At 43.7% G+C, this 20,212-nt stretch overlaps 1 protein-coding gene across 15 annotated transcripts in view; it reads right to left on the bottom strand.

Annotated features, from left to right (window-relative positions):
- The window catches only part of akap11 (A kinase (PRKA) anchor protein 11), a 90,502-nt gene that overhangs the window by 47,267 nt on the left and 23,023 nt on the right, over window positions 1-20,212 (bottom strand). For all 15 annotated transcript variants that reach the window (XR_007263190.1, XM_048602737.1, XM_048602727.1 and 12 more), the window contains 2 exons: window positions 11,979-12,113; window positions 4,861-5,113 (listed from right to left, as the gene is read on the bottom strand). Coding sequence is in view for 14 of the 15 variants with exons in the window: in XM_048602737.1 (XP_048458694.1) it covers window positions 4,861-5,113; window positions 11,979-12,113 (388 nt within the window). In the remaining variant the exon portion in view is untranslated. The remainder of the gene's footprint in view (window positions 1-4,860; window positions 5,114-11,978; window positions 12,114-20,212) is intronic.

The following is a 20,212-nucleotide window of genomic DNA, read 5'->3' as shown; positions in this document are numbered from 1 at the left end:
AGGTTTGGCGGTTGTTTGAAGGTGAGAAGTGGAGGCGTAGGGAAGATCTTGGCAAGGTGCTTATTGTCACTGATGATGTGTCGAAGGCTGCTGAGAACATGGCATAGTTACCCTATCGGTTGTATCCTTTGTATGTCTTCTGGAGGAGGTCATTACAAATTTTCGCCATGACACATCGGAACTGGCAATCAATGAGTTGAGCATTGTATCCCATTCTTATGAAGGCATCCTTCAGCATCTTCACGTGTCTGTCACGTTCCTCCTCTGAACAGATCCCATGTATGCACAGGGCTTACCGGTGTTGGACAGTTTTTTAAATATGTTTATGGTGGAAGCTAGAGAAGTGCAGCATCGTGAGGTTATCCGCACGTGCATGCATGCACACACACTCACACACACACACGTTCCATTTTGTTCAAAAGGGACAATTTGTCGACAGTCAATGAGGCATGTTATAAATTCCAACTTTGGAAATAAAACCAGCCTGACTCCAAGTTGATATACAGCCAGATTCTAAACAAGGCCTCATACGTAAAACGCACTATCTGACCTGGGATGTCATCTCTGGTATACTGAAGGAACTAATAAAGCCTTTAGTTGTCTCGGGGCAGTGACTTGAAAGAAATTCAACTTTTAGAAACTTGGTCAGCATGGACGAGTTGGACTCTATGACTCTTATTGGAGATGATCATTGTCTGGCATTTGTATGGCATGAATATTACTTGCCACTTATCAGCCCATATTTCGTTGTATTTCAACATGGACTGCTTCAGTATCCGAGGGGTCAAGTGAATGGGGCTGAACATTGATGATTACGCAGTGAATATTCCCACTTCTGACGTTCTGATGGAGGGAAGGTCGTTGATGAAGCAGCTGAAGATAGTTGGGCCTGGGACACTAACCTGAGGAACTCCTGCAGAGATATCCTGGAGCTGAGATTACTGGCCTCCAATAAGCACAACCATCTTCCTAATATGCCAGGTATACTCCATGCAGCAGAGAGTCTGGCCCCTGATAACCATTGATTCTAGTTTTTCTAAGGCCCCTTGATGCTACACTCAGTCGTATGTGGCCTTGATGCCCAGGATTGTACAGGACATTGGCGAGGCCAGTTTGGCACAGTTCTGGTTGCCCTGCTTTAGGAAGGATATTATTAAGCTGGAGAGGGTTCAGAAAAGATTTATAAGGATGTTGCCCCATCGGAGGGCATGAGGAGAGGCTGGGAATTTATCCACTAGGGTGTAGGAGATTGAGGGGTGATCTTATAGAGGTTTATAAAATCATGAGGGCACGGATAAGGTCAATAGCAAAAGGTCTTCTTCCTAGAGTGGGGGGGTTCAAAACTGGAGCACATATTTTTGAGATGAGGAGAAAGACTTAAAAAGGACCAGAGGGGCACTTTTTTCAGAGAGAAGATGGTTTGTATGTGGAATGAACTGCCAGAGGAAGTGGTAGAGGTCGTACAATTACAACATTTAAAAGACATTTGGACGGAGACATAAAGAGGAAGGGTTTAAGAGGGATTTGGGCCAAATGCAAGAGAGGTTAATTTGGTTTGGGAAATTTGGTCAGCATGGACGAGTTGGACTAAAGGGTTTATTTCCATGTTATATGACACTATGTCTGTCACTCTCACTTCAACTCTGGAATTCAACTCTTTTGTCCATATTTGAATCAAGGCTGTAATGAGATCAAGAGCTATGTGGCCCTGGCAGAACACAAACTGAACACCAGTGAGCAGGTGCTGCTTGATAGCAGTATTGACGACACCTTCCATCACTTTCTGATGGGGCAGTAATTGGCTGGGTTGCATTGTTCTGTTTTTTTGTATATATCTGGGCAATTTTTCACACTGTCAGGTAGGTCCAGTGTTGTAACTATACTGGAAGAGCTTGGATAGGGGAGCAGTAAGTTCCGGTGCACAAGTCTTTAGTACTATTGACGAAATGTCTTCAGGGCCCATAGCATGTACAGTCTCCAATGCCTCCAACCATTTCTTGATATCACGTGAAGTGAATCGAATTGGCTGAAGGCTAGTATCTGTAACGCTGGGGGCCACTGGAGGAGGCCGAGGTGTATCATCCACTCAGCACTTCTAGCTGAAGATTGCTGCGAATGCTTCAACTTTTTGCATTGTCGTATTGGGTTCTTCTATCATTGATGATGGGGATATTTGTGGAGTTTCCTACTCCACTTAGTTGTTTAACTGTTCACCACCATTCATGACTGGATGCGGTAGGATTGCAGAACTTAGATCTGATGCAATGGCTGTGGGATCGCTTAGCTCTATCGCTTGCTATTAAGCTATTGGCACACAAGTAGTCCTATTTGGTAGCTTCACCAGGCTGACACCTCATCTTCAGGTATGACTGTTGCTGCTCCTGGCATGCTCTCCTGCACTCTCCATGTAACTAAAGTTGATCCTCTGGCTTGACGGTACAGGTAGAGTTGGGGCTATGTTAGACCATGAAGTTGCAGAATGTGCTAGAGTACAATTCCACTGCTCTTGATGCCCCACAGTACCTCATGGACGCCCAGTGTTGAGTTACTGCATCTGTTTGAAGTCTGTATCATTTAGCACGGTGATAGTGCCACACAACATGGAGAAGATTCTCAACGTGAAGACAGGACTTCCACCTTCGTAAGAACTGTGTGAAGTTCACTCCTACCGATACTGTCATGGACAGATGCAAATGTAGCTGGCAGATTGGTGAGGGTTAGGTCAAATATCTGTTTCCCTCTTGTTGATTCCCTCACCATCTGCTGCAGACCCAGTCTAGTGGCTATGTCCTTTAGGACCCAACCAGCTCGATCAGTAATACTGCTGCCAAGCCACTCTTGGTGGTGGACACTGAAATCCCACACCCAGAGTACATTTTGTGTCCTTGCTATCCTGAGTGCTTCCTCCAAGTGTTGTTCAACATGGAGGAATACCGATTCATCAGCCGATAGAGGACGGTACGTGATAATCAGTAGGAGATTTCCTTCCTCGTGTTTAACTTGATGCCATGAGACATGATGGGTTCTGGAGTCGATGTCGAGGATTCTCAGGGCAACTCCCTCCTGACTCTATACCACTATATTGCCACCTTTGCTGGCTCTGTCTTGCCCGTGGGACACATGTCCAGGGATGGTGATGGTGTCTGGGACATTGTAAGGTACGATTCCGTGAGTATGACTATGTCAGGCTGTTGCTTGACTAGTCTGTGAGTCAGCTCTCCCAATATCTGCACTAATTCCCAGACATTAATAAGGAGGGCTTTGCAGAATTGACTGGGCTGTTTTTGGCACTGGCGTTTCCGGTGCCAAGGTTAATGTCTGGTGGCCTGACAGGTTTCATTTCTTTATTTAGCCTTCACAGCAATTGATACAAGTGGCTTGCTAGGCTATTGCAGAAGGCAGTTGAGAGTTGACCACACAACAACCCACTGTGGGTCTGGAATCACATGAGGCCAGTCCAGGTAAGGATGGCAGATTTCGTTCCTACAAGGACATTAGTGAATCAGAGGAGTTTCCGACAATTGACAATGGTTTCAAGGTCATCAATAGATTCTTAATTCCACCACCTGCCATGGTGGTATTTGAACTTAGGTTCCCAGAACCTTAACTTAGTTTCTAGATTAATAGTCTAGCTACAACACTACTTGGCTATCACCTCCCCTTCCTGGGCTGGGCTAGAGGGTTTCAGTTACATGGAGAGCAGGAGAGCGAGAGATCGGACAAGTGGCACGGTGGTTAGCACTGCTGCCTCACAGCGCCAGGGACCCGGGTTCGATCTCAGCCTCAGGCATCTGTCTGTGTGGAATTTGCAGATTCTCCCAGTGTCTGCGTGGGTTTCCTCCGGGTGCTCCGGTTTCCTCCCACAGTCCAAAGATGTGCAGGTTAGGTTGATTGGCCATGCTAAATTGCACGTAGTGTTCAGGGAGGTGTAGGTTAGGTGGGTTATAGGGGGATGGGTCTGGATGGGATGCTCCGAGGTTTGGTGTGGACTTGTTGGGCTAAAGGGCCTGTTTCCACACTGTAAATGAAGACCGCAGTCTTTTTTTCCTTACAGCAGAGAAGGTCAATAGGGAACATAATTGTGATGTATAAAATTATGAGACGCATAACAAGAGTGAGGGCAGCAGTGGTTAGCACTGCTGCTTCACAGCGGCTGGGATCCAGGTTCGATTCCACCCTCAGGCGACTGTCTGCACAGAGTTTGCATATTCTCCCTGTTTCTGCATGGGTTTCCGCTAGGTGCTCTTGTTTCCTCCCACAGTCTAAAGATGCACAGTTCAGGCCATGCTAAATTACTCATTGTGTCCAGGGATGTGCAGGCTAGGTGGATTAATCATGGGAAATGAAGGGTTATAAGGGATAGAAGGGTTAGGATGCTCTTTGGAGGGTTGGTGTGGACTCGATGGGCCAAATGGCTTATGTCCACACTGTAGGGATTCTATGATTAATAGAATTGACAGGAGGAAACATCTCTTGCTTGATGGAGGGATTAGTGACCAGGGGGTAGAAGGTTTAGATGAAATGTGAGGAAAAGCTTTTTCAACCAGAGTGGTGAGAATCTGGAACTCAGTGCCTGTAAGGGTGGTGTGGCAGAAACCCTCATAACATCTAAGTGTTTAGATAGCAAAGCAAAAGCAAAAGCAAAGCATTAAAGACTGTGGGCTAAGTCTAGCAAATGGGATCAGGTGGTTGTTTTTGAGCAGCGTGGACATGACAATCAAAGGGCCTTTTTCTGTCCTATGAGTCTTTGGCATGGATCCCTGAATCATGTTCAGCTCCTGCATTCAGCAAGCATGGGAAGGCTCAATCTGAATAGGTGTTCGATTACATTTTCCAACTAAGCTACTGGTTTATGTTTACCTGCTGTCCCATGTGTAGTTCCAGCTTCCTCCTCTTCCAAGTGCTCAAAAGCAGTCACAAAATCATCCTCGATGGACGAGACAGACTGATTGGTATCATCTTCTTCTGTGGGATGGCTCAGTGCTGAGCGGCCATCTAGAGAAAGCTGAATTGCTCTGGTGTATTTGCTGAGCGCAGAGAATATCGAGTTGTCAGTGAACTTCAGAGATGCTGGTGGGTGCCTCATTACACAGACTATTTCAGACAGGGAATGCTGCAAAAACGGTTTAAGAACAAAAGAAGTGTCTTTATCACACGAAGAGATTGTTAAGGGAAAATAGCAAATCCACAAACAATTCTCAAACAAATCTGACAACATCATATACGAGACTGAAAATGGCTCTTGAAATATGTTCCTGAATGAGATAAGTGTTAGTCCAGTCACAAAGAATTCTCTCCAAGCTACACCATGTCGGGAGATTTGGGAATGAGCCTTACTCCTGTGTGAGCAGATACAGAACTCTGATGACTTCAAACATTGGCACTTGCAGGTCCCATTGATGACCAACCCATCTCTACTTGCCCTGAGACACAGCTGGCAGGCCCTCTCTTTGAACCACTATTGTCTACATGGGGTGACTATGTATGATGGCTGTAGCCATTACTCAACAGGACTTTCACTGAGGCCCAATTCGGCTCCCCCTCCCCACTGAGAAAGACACTTGCTCTTGCACAGCAAAATACTCCTGAGGGAGGCTTCACTGTGGGCATTGATGCCCTGCTGGATTGAACCCCTGCCTTAGCAGCTTCACATCAGGAAAAGTCATAAGGCAAATTGTCCCTTCACCATGACTCAAGACCATCATCTCTAGAAAATGGCTTTGCGACGTTCTTTCTCTCTGTCATAGAAGCTGTTTTGTGCACAAATGTGGTCAAACCAAAGTCCTATACAACTGTAACATGACCTGCCAACTCTTGTACTCAATATCCTGTCCGATGAGTGAAAGCATGCCACATGCCTTCTTAACCACTCTATCGACCTGCGTTGCCACCTTCTGGGTACAGTGGACTTAACACCCAGATCTCTCTGTGCATCAATTTTCCCCAGGGCTTTTCCATTTACTGTATAGTTCACTCTTGAATTGGATATTCCAAAATGCAGCACCTCGCATTTGTCTGGATTGAACTCCATCTGCCATTTCTCTGCCCAACTCTCCAATCTATCTATATTCTGCTGCATTCTCTGACAGTCCCCTTCACTATCTGCTACTCCACCAATCTTAGTGTCATCTGCAAACTTGCTAATCAGACCATCTATAGCTTCCTCCAGATCATTTATGTATACAAACAAAAGTTGTCCCAACACAGATCCCTGTGGAACACCACTGGTCATAGTTTCTGAAAATGGAGAACTCTCTTCCACTACAACTCTGTCTCCTGTTGCCCAGCCAGTTCTCTACCCATCTAGCTAGTACACCCTGGACCCCATGCGACTTCACTTTCTCCATCAGCCTACCAGGGAGAACCTTATCAAATGCCTTACTGAAGTCCACGTATCTACAGCCCTTCCCTCATCTATCAACTTTGTCACTTCCACAAAGAATTCTATCAAGTTGGTAAGACATGACCTTCCCTGCACAAAACCATGCTGTCTATCACTAATAAGCCCATTTTCTTCCAAATGTAAATAGATCCTATCCCTCAGTATCTTCTCCAGCAGCTTCTCCACCACTGACGTCAGGCTCACCAGTCTATAATTACCTGGATTATCCTTGCTACCCCTTCTTAAACAAGGGGACAAGATTAGCAATTCTCCAGTCCTCCAGGACCTCACCTGTGCTCAAGGATGCTGCAAAGATATCTGTTAAGGCCCCAGCTATTTCCTCTCTTGCTTCCCTCAGTAACCTGGGATAGATCCCATCCGGACCTGGGGACTTGTCCACCCTAATGCCTTTTAGAATACCCAACACATCCCCCCTCCTTATGCTGACTTGACCTAAAGTAATCAAACATCTATCCCTAACCTCAACATCCATCATGTCCCTCTCCTCGGTGAATACCGACGCAAAGTACTCATTAAGAATCTCACTCATTTTCTCTGACTCCTCGCATAACTTCCCTCCTTTGTCCTTGAGTGGGCCAACCTTTTCTCTAGTTACCCTCTTGCTCCTTATGTACGAATAAAAGGCTTTGGGATTTTCCTTAACCCTGTTTGCTAAAGATATTTCATGACCCCTTTTAGCCCTCTTAATTCCTCGTTTCAGATTGGTCCTACTTTCCCGATCATCTTCCAAAGCTTCGTCTGTTTTCAGTCGCCTAGACCTTATGTATGCTTCCTTTTTCCTCTTTTGTCACCTGTCATCCATGGTTCCCTAGTCTTGCCCTTTCACAGGGACATGTCTGTCCTGCACTCTAATCAACCTCTCTTTAAAAGCCTCCCACATATCAAGTGTGGACTCACCCTCAAACAGCTGCATGTATAAACAGCTGCATAAATCCACATGTATCACTTGTGCTGCAGAAGACTTCAGTCAGGCCATATTTGAAGTATTTGCTAGAGTGTTAGAGGATGAGGGACAACACGATACAAGTATATAAAATTATGAGTGGCTTGGAAAAATGGATAGTCCGAGTCTTTTTCCCCCAGGGTGAAAATGTTAAATACTAGGGGGCACACGTTTAAAGGTAAGAGGGGAAAAGTTAAGGTAGATGTACAAGGAAAGTTTTATTTTTTTTTTTTTAAAATACAGACATAGTAGGTGCCTGGAATCTGCTGCCAGAGGTGGTGGTAGAAGCAGATACATTAGCAAAGTTTAAGAGGCACATGAGCAGGCAGGTAAGAGAGAGCTACAGACAATGGGCAGGAAGATGGGATTAGTTTAGAATGGTATCATGGTCGGCACAGACGTGGTGAGCCGAAGGGTCTGTTCCTGCCTTCTAAGTGCAAGAAACAAAAAAGTAGCAAGGCCTCCACCTTAAGCAGAAAATGCATCAGTCATCACACAGATGGTGTTTGGACTTGGAATGAAGTCTGAATTCATAAGCTTTTATAGGAAACTGGAAGATTTGCCTACTGTAGAGCTAGGGGAAGAGAACTACAGTATAAACCTCAGCAAAAGGCAATTCTTGGATCATAAGTTACCCAGCTGGGCAAGTACAAAGGAAGCACGTCACTGGAAAGTTGAACATTCACCTAAGTATTGATCTCTATGGAGGTTGTGACATTTTGATCAAATGGATTGAATTAACGAGTGACTGGTCTCCACAACGAGCAAGGAAAATAAACATTGCATAAAGTATAAAATAGAGAGCACTGACAGTTAAGGTGCACGACCATTGCTTTGACCAGACCATCTGACAAGAAAAGGGGGAAAGAAAAGTGTAACCCAAAGGAGATAATGTACTTCATTAAGCAAAACAGCATCTGGGAGTCTTAATCCGATACATGGTACCATAGGGGAATGAAAAGAAGTGACAAATTAATCCCCTCTTTCATTGCCATCCTGTGAAAAAGAGAGGAGACTTAACAGGGCCTTTCTCTTCCGCATCTTATTTTAGGGCACAGGCTTCCAAGATTATTACAAGAAAGGACAAAGACTGAAAGAAATTGTAAAGTCAAAAGATGACCATATTAAATGTTTACCTAAACTGCAAAGATTAGAAGTGTATCACATTTATTAATAATGCTGAATGGTGTAATTCAACACATAGTATGATAGAGATTTAACATCCATGCAAGATTAGTGAAAGTAGAGAAAGATGATAACCAAACAAAGCTGATGACGACAAGTGGGTACAGTAAGGACACAGGGGGAGAATAAATCATTCTAAACAGCAATGGTCAGTCCTGCTTCTATTATAAAGGATGTGGTTATCAGTTGCATCCTAGAAAAGTTTCAGATTTGTCCAGCACCAGGTGTCAGTCCGAAGAAGGAAGTTTAAAAAAAAAATTGCAGATTTTCAAACGTAACCAAGCTGCTCAACCAGAAACATTGTTCATTTTGTTTGGGTAATTTCAATTATAAACAGCATCACTTATTAATAGTTTCAGATAGACCCTCCTCTTTCCCAAATAATAACTGGATTACTCTTTTCGCCCTGATGAAAAACCACAAAGACTAGTACTAATGATTGCAAGGAACACAGATGATATGCTGTGGAAGCATTTTTCCCGAAGTTCCATTCATTCCCGATTCAGAAATCTTAGCTTGAAATGTGAAACCACCAAGCAAAACAAAAGGATCAAAAAAGGTAAGGCACCCAAATCATCGAAACAGCCTTAAGGAAGGTCTCCACCAGAGGAAAAATCTATGATTATTAGGCTAAGAGAAACCCTTTTTGCAACCAGGAGCTGGCTGAGGTTTTTGAAAAAGAATCCTGACCAGGAGTCACATTGACAGAACCTTCATGTTCTCACAGTCTGTACAAGGAATAGAGTAATTTGCACTGTTAACTAGTCATGCTCTACTGCGGGGCTATTGTGTGTTTCCATTGGACATAAAGGACAAGGAAGATGCTGAATATAGTAAAATCCATTGATAATAGCAGGGAAAAAGTAGTGAGGTGGAAATCCAACAGCATTGCAGGACATAGAGTCATAGAGCTGTACAGCAAGAAAACAGATCCTTCAATACAACTCGTCCATGTTAACCAGATATCCTAAATTGATCTAGTCCCATTTGCCAGCATTTGGCCCATATCCCTCTAAACTCTGCTATTCACGTACCCATCCAGATACCTTTTGAATGTTGTAATTGCACCAGCCTCAGCCACTTCGTCTGGCAGCTCATTCCATACATGCACTATTCTGCATGTGAAAAAGTTTCCCCTTTGATCCCTTAAGTCTTTCCTCTCTCACCGTAAACCTATACCTTCTAGTTTTGGACTCCCCTACCCTGGGGAAAAGGCCTTGGGTGTTCACACTATCCATGTCTCTCATGATTTTATAAACCTCTAAGGTCACTCCTCAGCCTCCGATGTTTGAGGGAAAACAGCCCCAGTCTCAGATTCCACCACAGCAGCTGGTGGAATTTAAATTCAACGCACAAATCTAGAATTGAAAGCCAATATCAATAATGGTGGCCAGGAAACTCAGTTAAAAACTCACATGATTCACTAACATCCTTTAGGGAAGAAAATCTGCTGTCCTTTCCTGGTCTGGCTGACATACAGACCCTTGGTTCTTAACTGCCCTCTGAGATGACCTTGCAAGCCACTCACTTCAAGGATAGAGACAGAGAACAAATGCTGGCATAGCCAGCGATGCCACAGTCCAAAGAGGAAAGATGAAAAAAGATCCACAGAACTGACAAAGATGGCTAACTCTGCATAATTCATAAACCTCAAAAGAACAATTAGCATTAATAGGCTGCCTTTCACAGCGCCACAGGCCATTACAGTCAATGAAATGCTCTTTGAAACGTAGTCACTTGTACAACCAAGGAAACGTAGCAGTCAATATACACAAAGCAAGTTCCCACAAACAAACAACAATGCAATCGTAGCCTGATAAACTGTGATACTTATTTTGGTTGAGGAATAATTGTTGGACGGGACATAGTAAAAAAGGTGAAATTCTGTTCCTCTTCAAAATGAATTTTCCACTTTAAAGGGAAGTTGAGGCCTCAGGTTAACATCTCACCCAAAAAGATAGCATCTCTGACAATGCAATGTCCCTCAGCAGCGCACAGGATTGGCAGACTAGGATTTGGCCTTCAAATCTTTGCAGCAGGACCTGAACCCATGACCTTCTGACTCAGGAGTGAAGTTTGCTGCCAACTAAACCAAGATTCCACTACACTCCTTTGCATAGTTAGATCAGAAAGGTCAAATCCTCTATCCTGCAGAAGGTCAAAGTACCTGTGATGTCACTGTTACTGAAAGTTAGGGGCGGCACAGTAGTTAGTACTGATGCTGCACAGCACCAGGGACCCAAGTTCAATTCCAGCCTCGGTTGACTGTCTGTGTGGAGTTTGCACATTCTCACTGTGACTACGTGGGTTTCCTCCAGGTGCTCCAGTTTCATCCCACAGTCCAAAGATGTGCAAGAGCTGGTCATTGATTTTAAGGTGGAGATGGTTGGGTGTCAAGTTCCAGGGAGTGTTAATCACCAAGAATCCATCCTGGTCTGTGCAGTCAAAAAAGCACAATAATGCCTCTCCTTCCTCAGGAGGTTAAGGAAACTTGGCATGTCCGCAAGGACTTTTACCAATCTTTATTGATGCACCATAGAAAGCATCCCATCTGGATGCAGAGGGGCTTGGCAACTGCTCTTCCCAAGACTGCAACAAACTATAGAGAATCGTGAACGTAGCCCAGTCCACCACGCAAACCAGCCTTCCATCCATTGACTCCAACTATACTTCCTGTGGACTCGGAAAAGCAACAACATAATCAAAGACTCCTCCCACCCTGGTTATACTCTTTTCCACCCTCTTCCGTCAGGCAGAAGATATAAAAAAGTTTGAATATATGTACAAATAGATTCAAGAACAGCTTCTTCCCTGTTGTTACGCTTTTGAATGGACTGTTCAAATGTTCATTCTGATCTGTCTCTCTCTGTACCTTCTCTGCGGCTGTAACACCGTACTCGGCACTCTGTTCTGCTCTGACGCACTTTTAATGGTGCAATCTGCCTGTACAGCATGCAAAACAACATTTTTCACTATCTTGGTACGTGTGACAACAATAAAGTCAAAGTCAATCAGATTAGGTGGATTGGTCATGCTAAATGTGGGACAATGGGATTAGGGCAAGGTGGAGTGCTCCTCGGAGGGTCAGCCGACCTGATAGGCCAAAAGGCTTTATTCTGCAATGTAGGGATTCTATGAAAGTCAAATAATCAATTCAATTTAAAGTATAAACCAAAGCTTGGAAGGGAGCAACAGCCTTCCAATTCTCAAAGGAACAAGATTAACAAGCAGCAATAAAGATGAATATCAACATCTCAGGGCCAGTGTGCATCCTAATCATGTGCATAACTCTCTGGGTTTGAAACTGTGATTATGAGGACATTTTTTGTGGTGTACCATAAACTGGAGGCAGCAGGGTTTGTATTGGCCTGACAAACATTCTCTTTAGCTGTGCATGAGGTAACTGAAATCTTAGTTTCTCCCCAGAGGCTATGGTGCTATTATTACCTGGTTAACAGTGCTCTCTTTTGTCCTGGAGTGTTTCTTCAAACCTTTCAAAATAGCGATTTCAGTACTCTTTAGCTTGTGGAGCTGGAATGAATTCAGCAAACCAGATAGCTCCGGATCAATAGCAGCAAGGGCCTGTGCAAGGGAATTGAAAGTTGCAGAGAGTTAGTCACACCAACCAATGTGGGTTTGAAGGTCAGGATAATTAAAAAGCAAATTACACTTACCGAAGAACAGAAAGTGAGGCTGTACATTGCTGTACACCCCACACACTTCCTTGAATGACTTTTTTGCACCATACCAATGGTCCATATGCAAACCTCAGAGGGAAATTTTGAACAATGCTAGTTATGCACATGTGCCACAGTACTCTACCCTCCTGGCTCCCAGACCAGAAAAATTCCAGAAACACCGTTTCCATACAGTTGCCAACAAAGGTTAACAATGCTCAAGGACACAGGCCAGGGGGCTGACGTTCCTCTTTATCAGTTTGGTTCTAAACTAAATTAGTTGCACTTAACCTGGAGAGGCACCAATATTCTGGCAGGGAGGTTTGCTAGAACACTAGGGAGGATTTAAATTAGTGTGACAGGGGTGTGAGAGCCAGAGCCATCAGTCAGCAAGTGAAATAACCAAGGAGGAGTCTGAGACTAAAGCCAGTAAGGCTAAGAGAAGAACAGACAAGGAGAGGTTACTGAAACAGCAGGACTGGCAGTCTGATATGTATCTGTTTTAACGCAAGGAGTACGGCAGGTAAGGCAGATGAACTTCGTGCTTGGATTAGTGCATAGAACCATGATATTGTAGCTACTACAGGGACTTGGTTAAGAGGGGGACAAGACTGGAAGCTGAATTTTCCAGGGTCTAGATGTTACAGGTGAGATAGAGAGAGATGTAAAAGAGGTGGGGAGTTGCATTATGGATTAGGGAGAATATCACAGATGTACTGAGGGCAGAACACCTTGGAGGGCTCATCCAGTGAGGCCAAATGGATAGAGCTCTGAAATTGGAAGGGTGCAATCACTTTGATGACAGAGTTGTAGTACAGGCCTTCAAAACTGCCAATGGGAAATAGAGGAACAGATATGTGGACAAGTTATAGAAAAATGTGAAAGCAAAATGGTTGTTGCGATGAAGATTTTAACTTCCCATGTTTTAACTGGGACTCCCTTAGTGTCAGCAGCTTGGATTGGATTTGGGTGGGGGGGTTTTGTCAGGTACATCCAGGAGGGTTTCTTGAAACAATATGTAAATAGTCCAACTAGGGATAGGGCCATATTAGACCTGGTATTAGGGACTGAGCCCGGTCAGGTGATCAAAGTTTCAGCGGGGAAGCATTTCAGGAACAGTGACCATGATTCTGCAAGTTTTAAGTTACTTGTGGGTAAAGACAAGTAGTCCTCAGGTGAAAGTACGAAACTGGGGGAAGGCTAACTACCACAATATTAGGTAGGAACAGGGAAACATAGATTAGGGATGGCGGTTTGAGGATAAATGCACATCTCTCATGTGGGAATCTTCTGAAGGCCAGTTGATTAGAGTACAGGACCAGCATGTTCCTGTGAAAGTGAAGGACAAGGATGGCGAGATTCAGGAACCTCGGATGACAAGAGAAATTGTGAGCTTAGTCAGAAAGTAAAAGGAGGCACACCTGGAAACTGACGACAGAAAGAGCCCTCAAGTAATACAGAAGAAAGAACTTAAACAAGGCGTCAGGAGGGCTAAGAGAGGCCAAGAAATGACCTTTGCAAACAGGATTAAGGAAAATCCCAAGGCTCTGCTAGGGAAAGGATAGGTCTACTCAAGGATAAAGATGGAAACTTATGCACGGAGCCGGAGGATCTGACTGAAGTCCTTAATGAATACTTCGCATCAGAATTCAAGAGGAGGAGGACAGGGTGAATGGTGAGTCTAGAAAGGGGTATATTGATATTTTAGGGAAAGTCAATATTAAAATAAAAAGGCGGTGGTGTTGGGTGTTTTGTAAAGTATTAAGGTAGACAAGTCCCCAGGACCTGATCAGATCTACACCAGAATGCTGAGGGAGGCGAGGGAGGAAATTGCTAGGGCTTTGTATAAAATCTTTGTGTCCTCTTTAGTCACAGCAGAGGTCCCAGAGGAGATGGAATTTCATTTAGATAAATGTGAGGTGTTGTATTTTCATAAGGCAAACCAGAGTAGGACTTATACAGCTAATGGCAGGGCCCTGCGGAGTGTTGCCAAACAGAGACCTAGGAGCGCAGTTGCCTAGTTCCTTGAAAGTGGAGTCACAGGTAGACAGGGCGTGAAGGCGGCATTTGGCCTTCTTCGGTCAGAGCACCAAGTACAGGAGTTGGGATGTCATGTTGCAGCAGTACAGGATTTTCATGAGGGCACTTTTGGAATAATACATAGAATTCTGGTTACCCTTCTACAGGGAGGATGCTGTTAAATGACAGAGTGCAGAAAAGATTTACAAGGATGTTGTTGGGACTGGAGGGTTTGAGTTATAGCGAGAGGCTGAATAGGCTGGGGATGTTTTCCCCCTGGAGCGTAGAAGGTTGAGGGATGACCTTATGAAAGTTCGCAAAAAAAATTATGAGGGGCTTGGACAGGGTGAAAAGCAAAAGTCTTTTTCCTGGGTGGGGGAGGATAATCTAGAGGGCATTGGTTTAAGGTGAGAGGGGAAAGATTTAAAAGGACCCAAGGGCAATTTTTTCATGCAGAAGGTGGTGCGTGTATGGAAGGAAATGCCACAGGAAGTGGGGGAGGCTGGTAATAATTACAACATTTAAAAGGTATCTGGATGGATATATGAATAGGAAGGGTTTAGAGAGATATAGGCCAAATGCTGGCAAATGGGACTAGGTCAGATTTGGAGGTCTAGTTGGTGCAGACCAGTTGGACTGAACAACGCGTTTCAGTACTATACGACTGACTGGAGAATAGCTGTTGCGAAGCTGGGTAGAGTACTTGTGGATTGGCAGGCAGGAAGTTAGAATTTGGTGTTTGTAAAATGTTAGGGGGTAAGTATTGCATGGTGCCTTTAAAAGATGATGTGCATTTTCTATGCTTCAAGATTTGACATGTATTTCTATGAGCAGCATTTTGAAAGTTTGCAAGTACAGAGACAGCACCCGAATTGAAACGTGTATCAAAAGGCCGTACAATTAGCAGGCCAAACAGCAGTTTTTAAACCAAGACAACATGTTTTGAATTTAGCCAATCAGTCAATCTGAAACAGGCACTTCAATGCCAAAAACCTACTAAATTCAAATCTGATAGTTTTGGCAACATAGGACCAATCCTATTGTAAGAAATATTGATATGTCATCAAGAGTATGAAAAGAAAAGATCAGTTTGACAAAACCCCAGAGTTAACTGCCCACAGCTCTCGAGAGAATCACTGGCTGTCACAGACTCCTAAGTCTTAGCAAAAGCACTATCTAAATAACAATGGGACCAACAGCACAACTAGTTAATACTCCTGACAGAAGAATCGACGGAGAAGGCACAAAGCATTCCAGAAGGCACAAAGCATTCCAGAAGGCACAACCTGGCTGTAATTTCAAGAAACTAAATTCTATTTTATATAAGTGGGACTTGTATTTATTGGAACAACATACCATTAGAATCTTGCTTTATTTGGGAATAGTTTGTAATTAGAAGGGGTTTATTTGGTTTGTTAATAGTTTAGTTAATGTGCTCACTGTTAGAGTTAGATAAATCATAGATCATAGAACATTATAGAATCCCTACAGTGTGGAAACAGGCCATTCGGCTCAACCAGTCCACATCGACCCTCAGAGCATCCCACCCAGATGCATCGCCCTATACCCCACCTAATCTACACATCTGAACACTACAGGCAATTTAGCATGGCCAATCCACCTATCCTGTACATCTTTGGACTGTGGGAAGAAACTGGAGCACCCAGAGAAAATGCAGACGTGGGGAGAATGTGCAAACCCCACAAAGACAGTCACCGGAGGCCGGAATTGAACCCAGGTCCCTGGCGCTGTGAGGCAGCAGTGCTAACCATTGAGCCACCATGACGCCCCCAAATAAATTATTACTTGATTTTAAAGAGAATGCCAGGGATTTATTTTATTTAACCACTAGAAGTTGCTAAAAGGCAGGTTACAGCAATTTTCAAGCTCCTTTTACAGATTACGGGTCCAGGTGCTCCTCTTTGGGCGTTTCTGTTTTAGTTCTCGGGGTGGGGGGGGGGGGTGGTGTCAAACTCTGCTTTATAACAATAGCCAATGCTATCCTTTTAAGAATGGCAACAGAGATAATGTAGGAAAAAGATTCTTAGGAACAGGATTTATTCACATTTGGAAAACAAAACAGACTCATTAGTGATAGTCAGCATGGCTTTGAACGGGGAAGGTCGCATTTCACAAATCTGATTGAGTTTTTTGAGGAAGTGACAAAGATATTTGATGAGAGCTGAGCAGTGGATGTTGCCTACATGGACTTAAGCATGACCTTTAACAAGGTCCCTCACAGCCGGCTGATACAGAAGATGAAGTCACATGGTATACACAGCGAGCTGGTAAGATGGATACAGAACTAGCTTGGTCAGAGAAAACAAAGTAGAAGGGAAAAAGGTGTTTGTCTGATCAGAGATTTGTGACCAGTGGTGTTCCGCAGGGATCGGTGCTCGATTCTCTACTGCTTGTTATGTAAATGATTTGGAGCAGATTGTAGGTGGTCTGATTTATAAGTTTGTGGACAACACAAAGGTTGGTGGAGCTGCGGATAGTGAGAAAGATTGCCAGAGGATACAGCAGGATATACATAGGCTGGAGACTTGGGTAGAGAAATGGCAGATGAAGTACACAGTAAATGATAGAACCCTTAGAAGCATTGACACAGAGGGATTTCTGTGTACAGGACCACAGTTCCCTGAAAGTAACAATGCAAGAGGATAAGGTGGACAAGGAGGAGTATGGCATGTTTGCCTTCATTGGTTGGATATAAAAGTTGGCCAGTCATGTTACAGCTATACAGAACTTTAGTAAGGCCACATTTAAAATATCGTGCTGACCGGAACTGTACACATCAGAAGGATGTAGAAGCTTTAGACAGGGTACAGAAAAGGTTTACCTGGATGTTAAATCAGAGATCAGAACCCTTCTGAAATAGGGCCCCAATCTGAAACGTCAACTTTCCTACTCCTCTGATGCTGCCTGGCCTGCTGTATTCCTCCAGCTCCACAATGTTGTCTTTACCTGGATGTTGCCTGGTTTGGAGGGTATTAACCAAGAGGAAAGATTGGACAAACTTGCTTTGTTTTTACTTGAACATTAGAAACTAAGGAGGTTTATGTAACCTGGTATGTAAACCTGAGAGAAGTTTACAAAATTATGAGGGGCATGATTAGATTGGATAGTTGGAGTCTTTTTCCCCCAAGGTAGAAATGTCAATTACTAGTATGCATAGGTTTAAGGTTAAAAAGGGGAAGATTTAAAGGAGATGAGAGGGGCAAGTTTTTTTTCCCTCAAATGCAGAGGGTGGTAACAGCCCGGAATGCACTGCCAGAGGAGGTGGAAGAAGCAAGTACGATAACAATGTTTAAGATGCCTCTTGACAGATACATGAATAGTCAGGCAATAGAGAGATACGGATTACGTAGAGGAAAACGTTTTTAAGTTTAGAAAGATGTCACGTGTCAGCACAGGCTTACTGGGTTAAAGGACCTGTCTTTATGCTGTTCTTTGTTCTTCTGTGGATAGCAGAGTTTGCCATAATAATGTCTAAAATGTGATCATTTATTGTGTGATAACCATAATGAAAAATATGGTTTTCTACAGAGACCTAATCAGCAGAACTAGACAAGAGGCAGCTTAAGTCTAACGTATTTCTCTCAGCATGATCCAAAAGTGACTGCTGCTTCAAGAATGGGCTTAACGTCCCCACCTTCCACTGTGGCCCTGTCAACTGAAGGAAAATATAGTTTCTAGACCTTTTACCAAGACTATATTCCATACAAAAACAGGAGTAGGGGCTGGGAGTTCAGGCCATTGAGTCCACTCTGCCGTTCAAAGAGATCAAGGTGGATTGTCTACTTCAACTTCATCTGCCTCACTACCCAACTTTAACATTCAGAAATCTACCAATTAAATATGCTCAATGTCAACCTACCACAGCCCTCTGGGGCAGAGATTCACCATCCTTATATCTCTGTCCTAAATGGCCTACTCCTGTATTCTAACATTTTCTTTTGCCCTTACAATTTTAAGGCCCTCTTCATTTTACACAGTCTGTATATGGAAAATTTTACACATTTTATTGCCCGCAGTTCCAATTTTCTTCCGCAGATCTTTACTTTTATCCAAGATTCTGAAGCATATAGGAAAATGGATAGAATGGAGCATCTTAAACACCCCTTAAAGGTTTTTCCTCTTTACAAGCTATTGCTGACAGCATTCACCTTCACAAAACTACTTCTGTCTATCTCTATCTTTCTAACTTCCAAAGCACATCATTACCACTTCTAAATAGACACCGTAACACGACCCACTTCAATTTTCATTCTTGCTTCTTCAAAATGTATTCCTTCTAACAGTCCAAAGATGTGCAGAGGTTAGGCGGACTGGCCATGCTAAAATGCCCAGTGTTCAGGGATGTATAGATTAGATGGGTTACGTGGGATGGGTCTGGGTGGAACGTTCCGAGTGTCGATGTGGACTTGTTGGGCCAAAGGGCCTGTTTCCACAGTCGGTATTCTATGATATGATTCTATGATATGATTCATCTCAAGAACTCACTAAATTTCCTCCCTCCCTACCTCTTTTACATTCTGCTCAAAACCGATCAGTCTGACCAAGACAATGGTTCAATTATCCCAGCACATTCCTGGCTGCTCTCCGGCACTTGACCTTCCATAAACTTGAGGTAATCCAAACGTCTGTGGCGATGTCTTAAACCCATCACATCTGTCATTACTAACGTACACTGGCTCCCGAGTATGGCATATGCTGATTTTAAAATTCTCATCCTTGTTTTCAAATCCCTCCATGGCTTCACCCACCACCCCCGATCTGTCTCTCCTCCAGCCCCATAATCTTCCTCTAATTTTGGCATCCCGTCCATTCCAAATCATCATTACTCCAACATTTGTGGCCATGCCTCCAGCTGTCAGAACCCTTAATTTCATTAAGGTAAAAGGTATAACATAAATTAAAGTTGGTGTTGTTTTTGCTCCCCAATATCATTAGTAATGCCAAATTTCATTCAATTACATTCCTGTGAAGTACCTTCAAATACTGTCATATGCTGATCATTATATGAATTCAAGCTGCTGTTAGGCTAAATAAAGTTAAGGATAATGATGACGATATAAGGAAAGCAATCTGCCTTAAAGAACGTTTGCACTGTCAATCTTGCAGAGTGCTCATCAAGAAAATATAGGAGTCGGTGCCAAAAATTGGGAGAGCTGTTCTATAGACTGATTAAGCCTGACATAGCCAGGCTCACAGAATCAAACCTACTCCACATAACATGAATCAACAGCTGAAGGCACTGGATACTGCAAAGGCTATGGGCCCCGATAACGTTCCAGCATAGTACAAGAGATGTATATTCCAGAGTTTGCCATGTCCCTAGCCAATCTTTTCTGGTTCAGTTATAACATCAGCATCCACCCGACAATGTGGAAAATTGCTCGGGTACATCCTGCATGCACAAATCTGGAAAAAATCCACCGCAGCTAATTACTACATGATCAGTCTACTCTTGATCATTAGGAATGTCATGGTAGAAGCTGTTGCGATTTAGCAGCACTTGTTGAGAAATTACCTAGCACTCAGTTTGGGTTCCACCAGTGCCACTCAGCTTCTGATCTCATTACAGCCTTGGGTCAAACATGGACAAAAGAGCTGAAATTCCCAGGGCCGTGGGGTGAGAGAGTGACTACTCTTGACATCAAGGCTTAACTTGACCAAGTGTGGCATTAAGGAGCCCTAACAAACCTGGAGTGAACGGAAACCAGGGAGAAAACTCTCTGCTACCTGCAGTCAGATCAGCTCAGCTCTGGGACATCGCTGCACAAATTAATCAGGGTAGTGTCCTTGGCTCAACCATCTTCAGCTGCTTCAAAGACCTTCCCACCATCAGAAATAGAGATGCTCATTGATGATTGCATAATATTCAACACCATTTGAGACTCCTCAGACACTGAAGCAGTCCATGTCCAAATGCAGCAAGACCTGGACAATATCCAGGCTTGGGCTGACAAGTGACGTTCG

The sequence above is a fragment of the Rhincodon typus genome, chromosome 11 (assembly GCF_021869965.1).
Source record: "Rhincodon typus isolate 14 chromosome 11, sRhiTyp1.1, whole genome shotgun sequence".
NCBI lineage: Eukaryota > Metazoa > Chordata > Chondrichthyes > Orectolobiformes > Rhincodontidae > Rhincodon > Rhincodon typus.
Note: the sequence above shows the minus strand (reverse complement) of the source record. Positions and strands in the feature narration are given on the sequence as shown.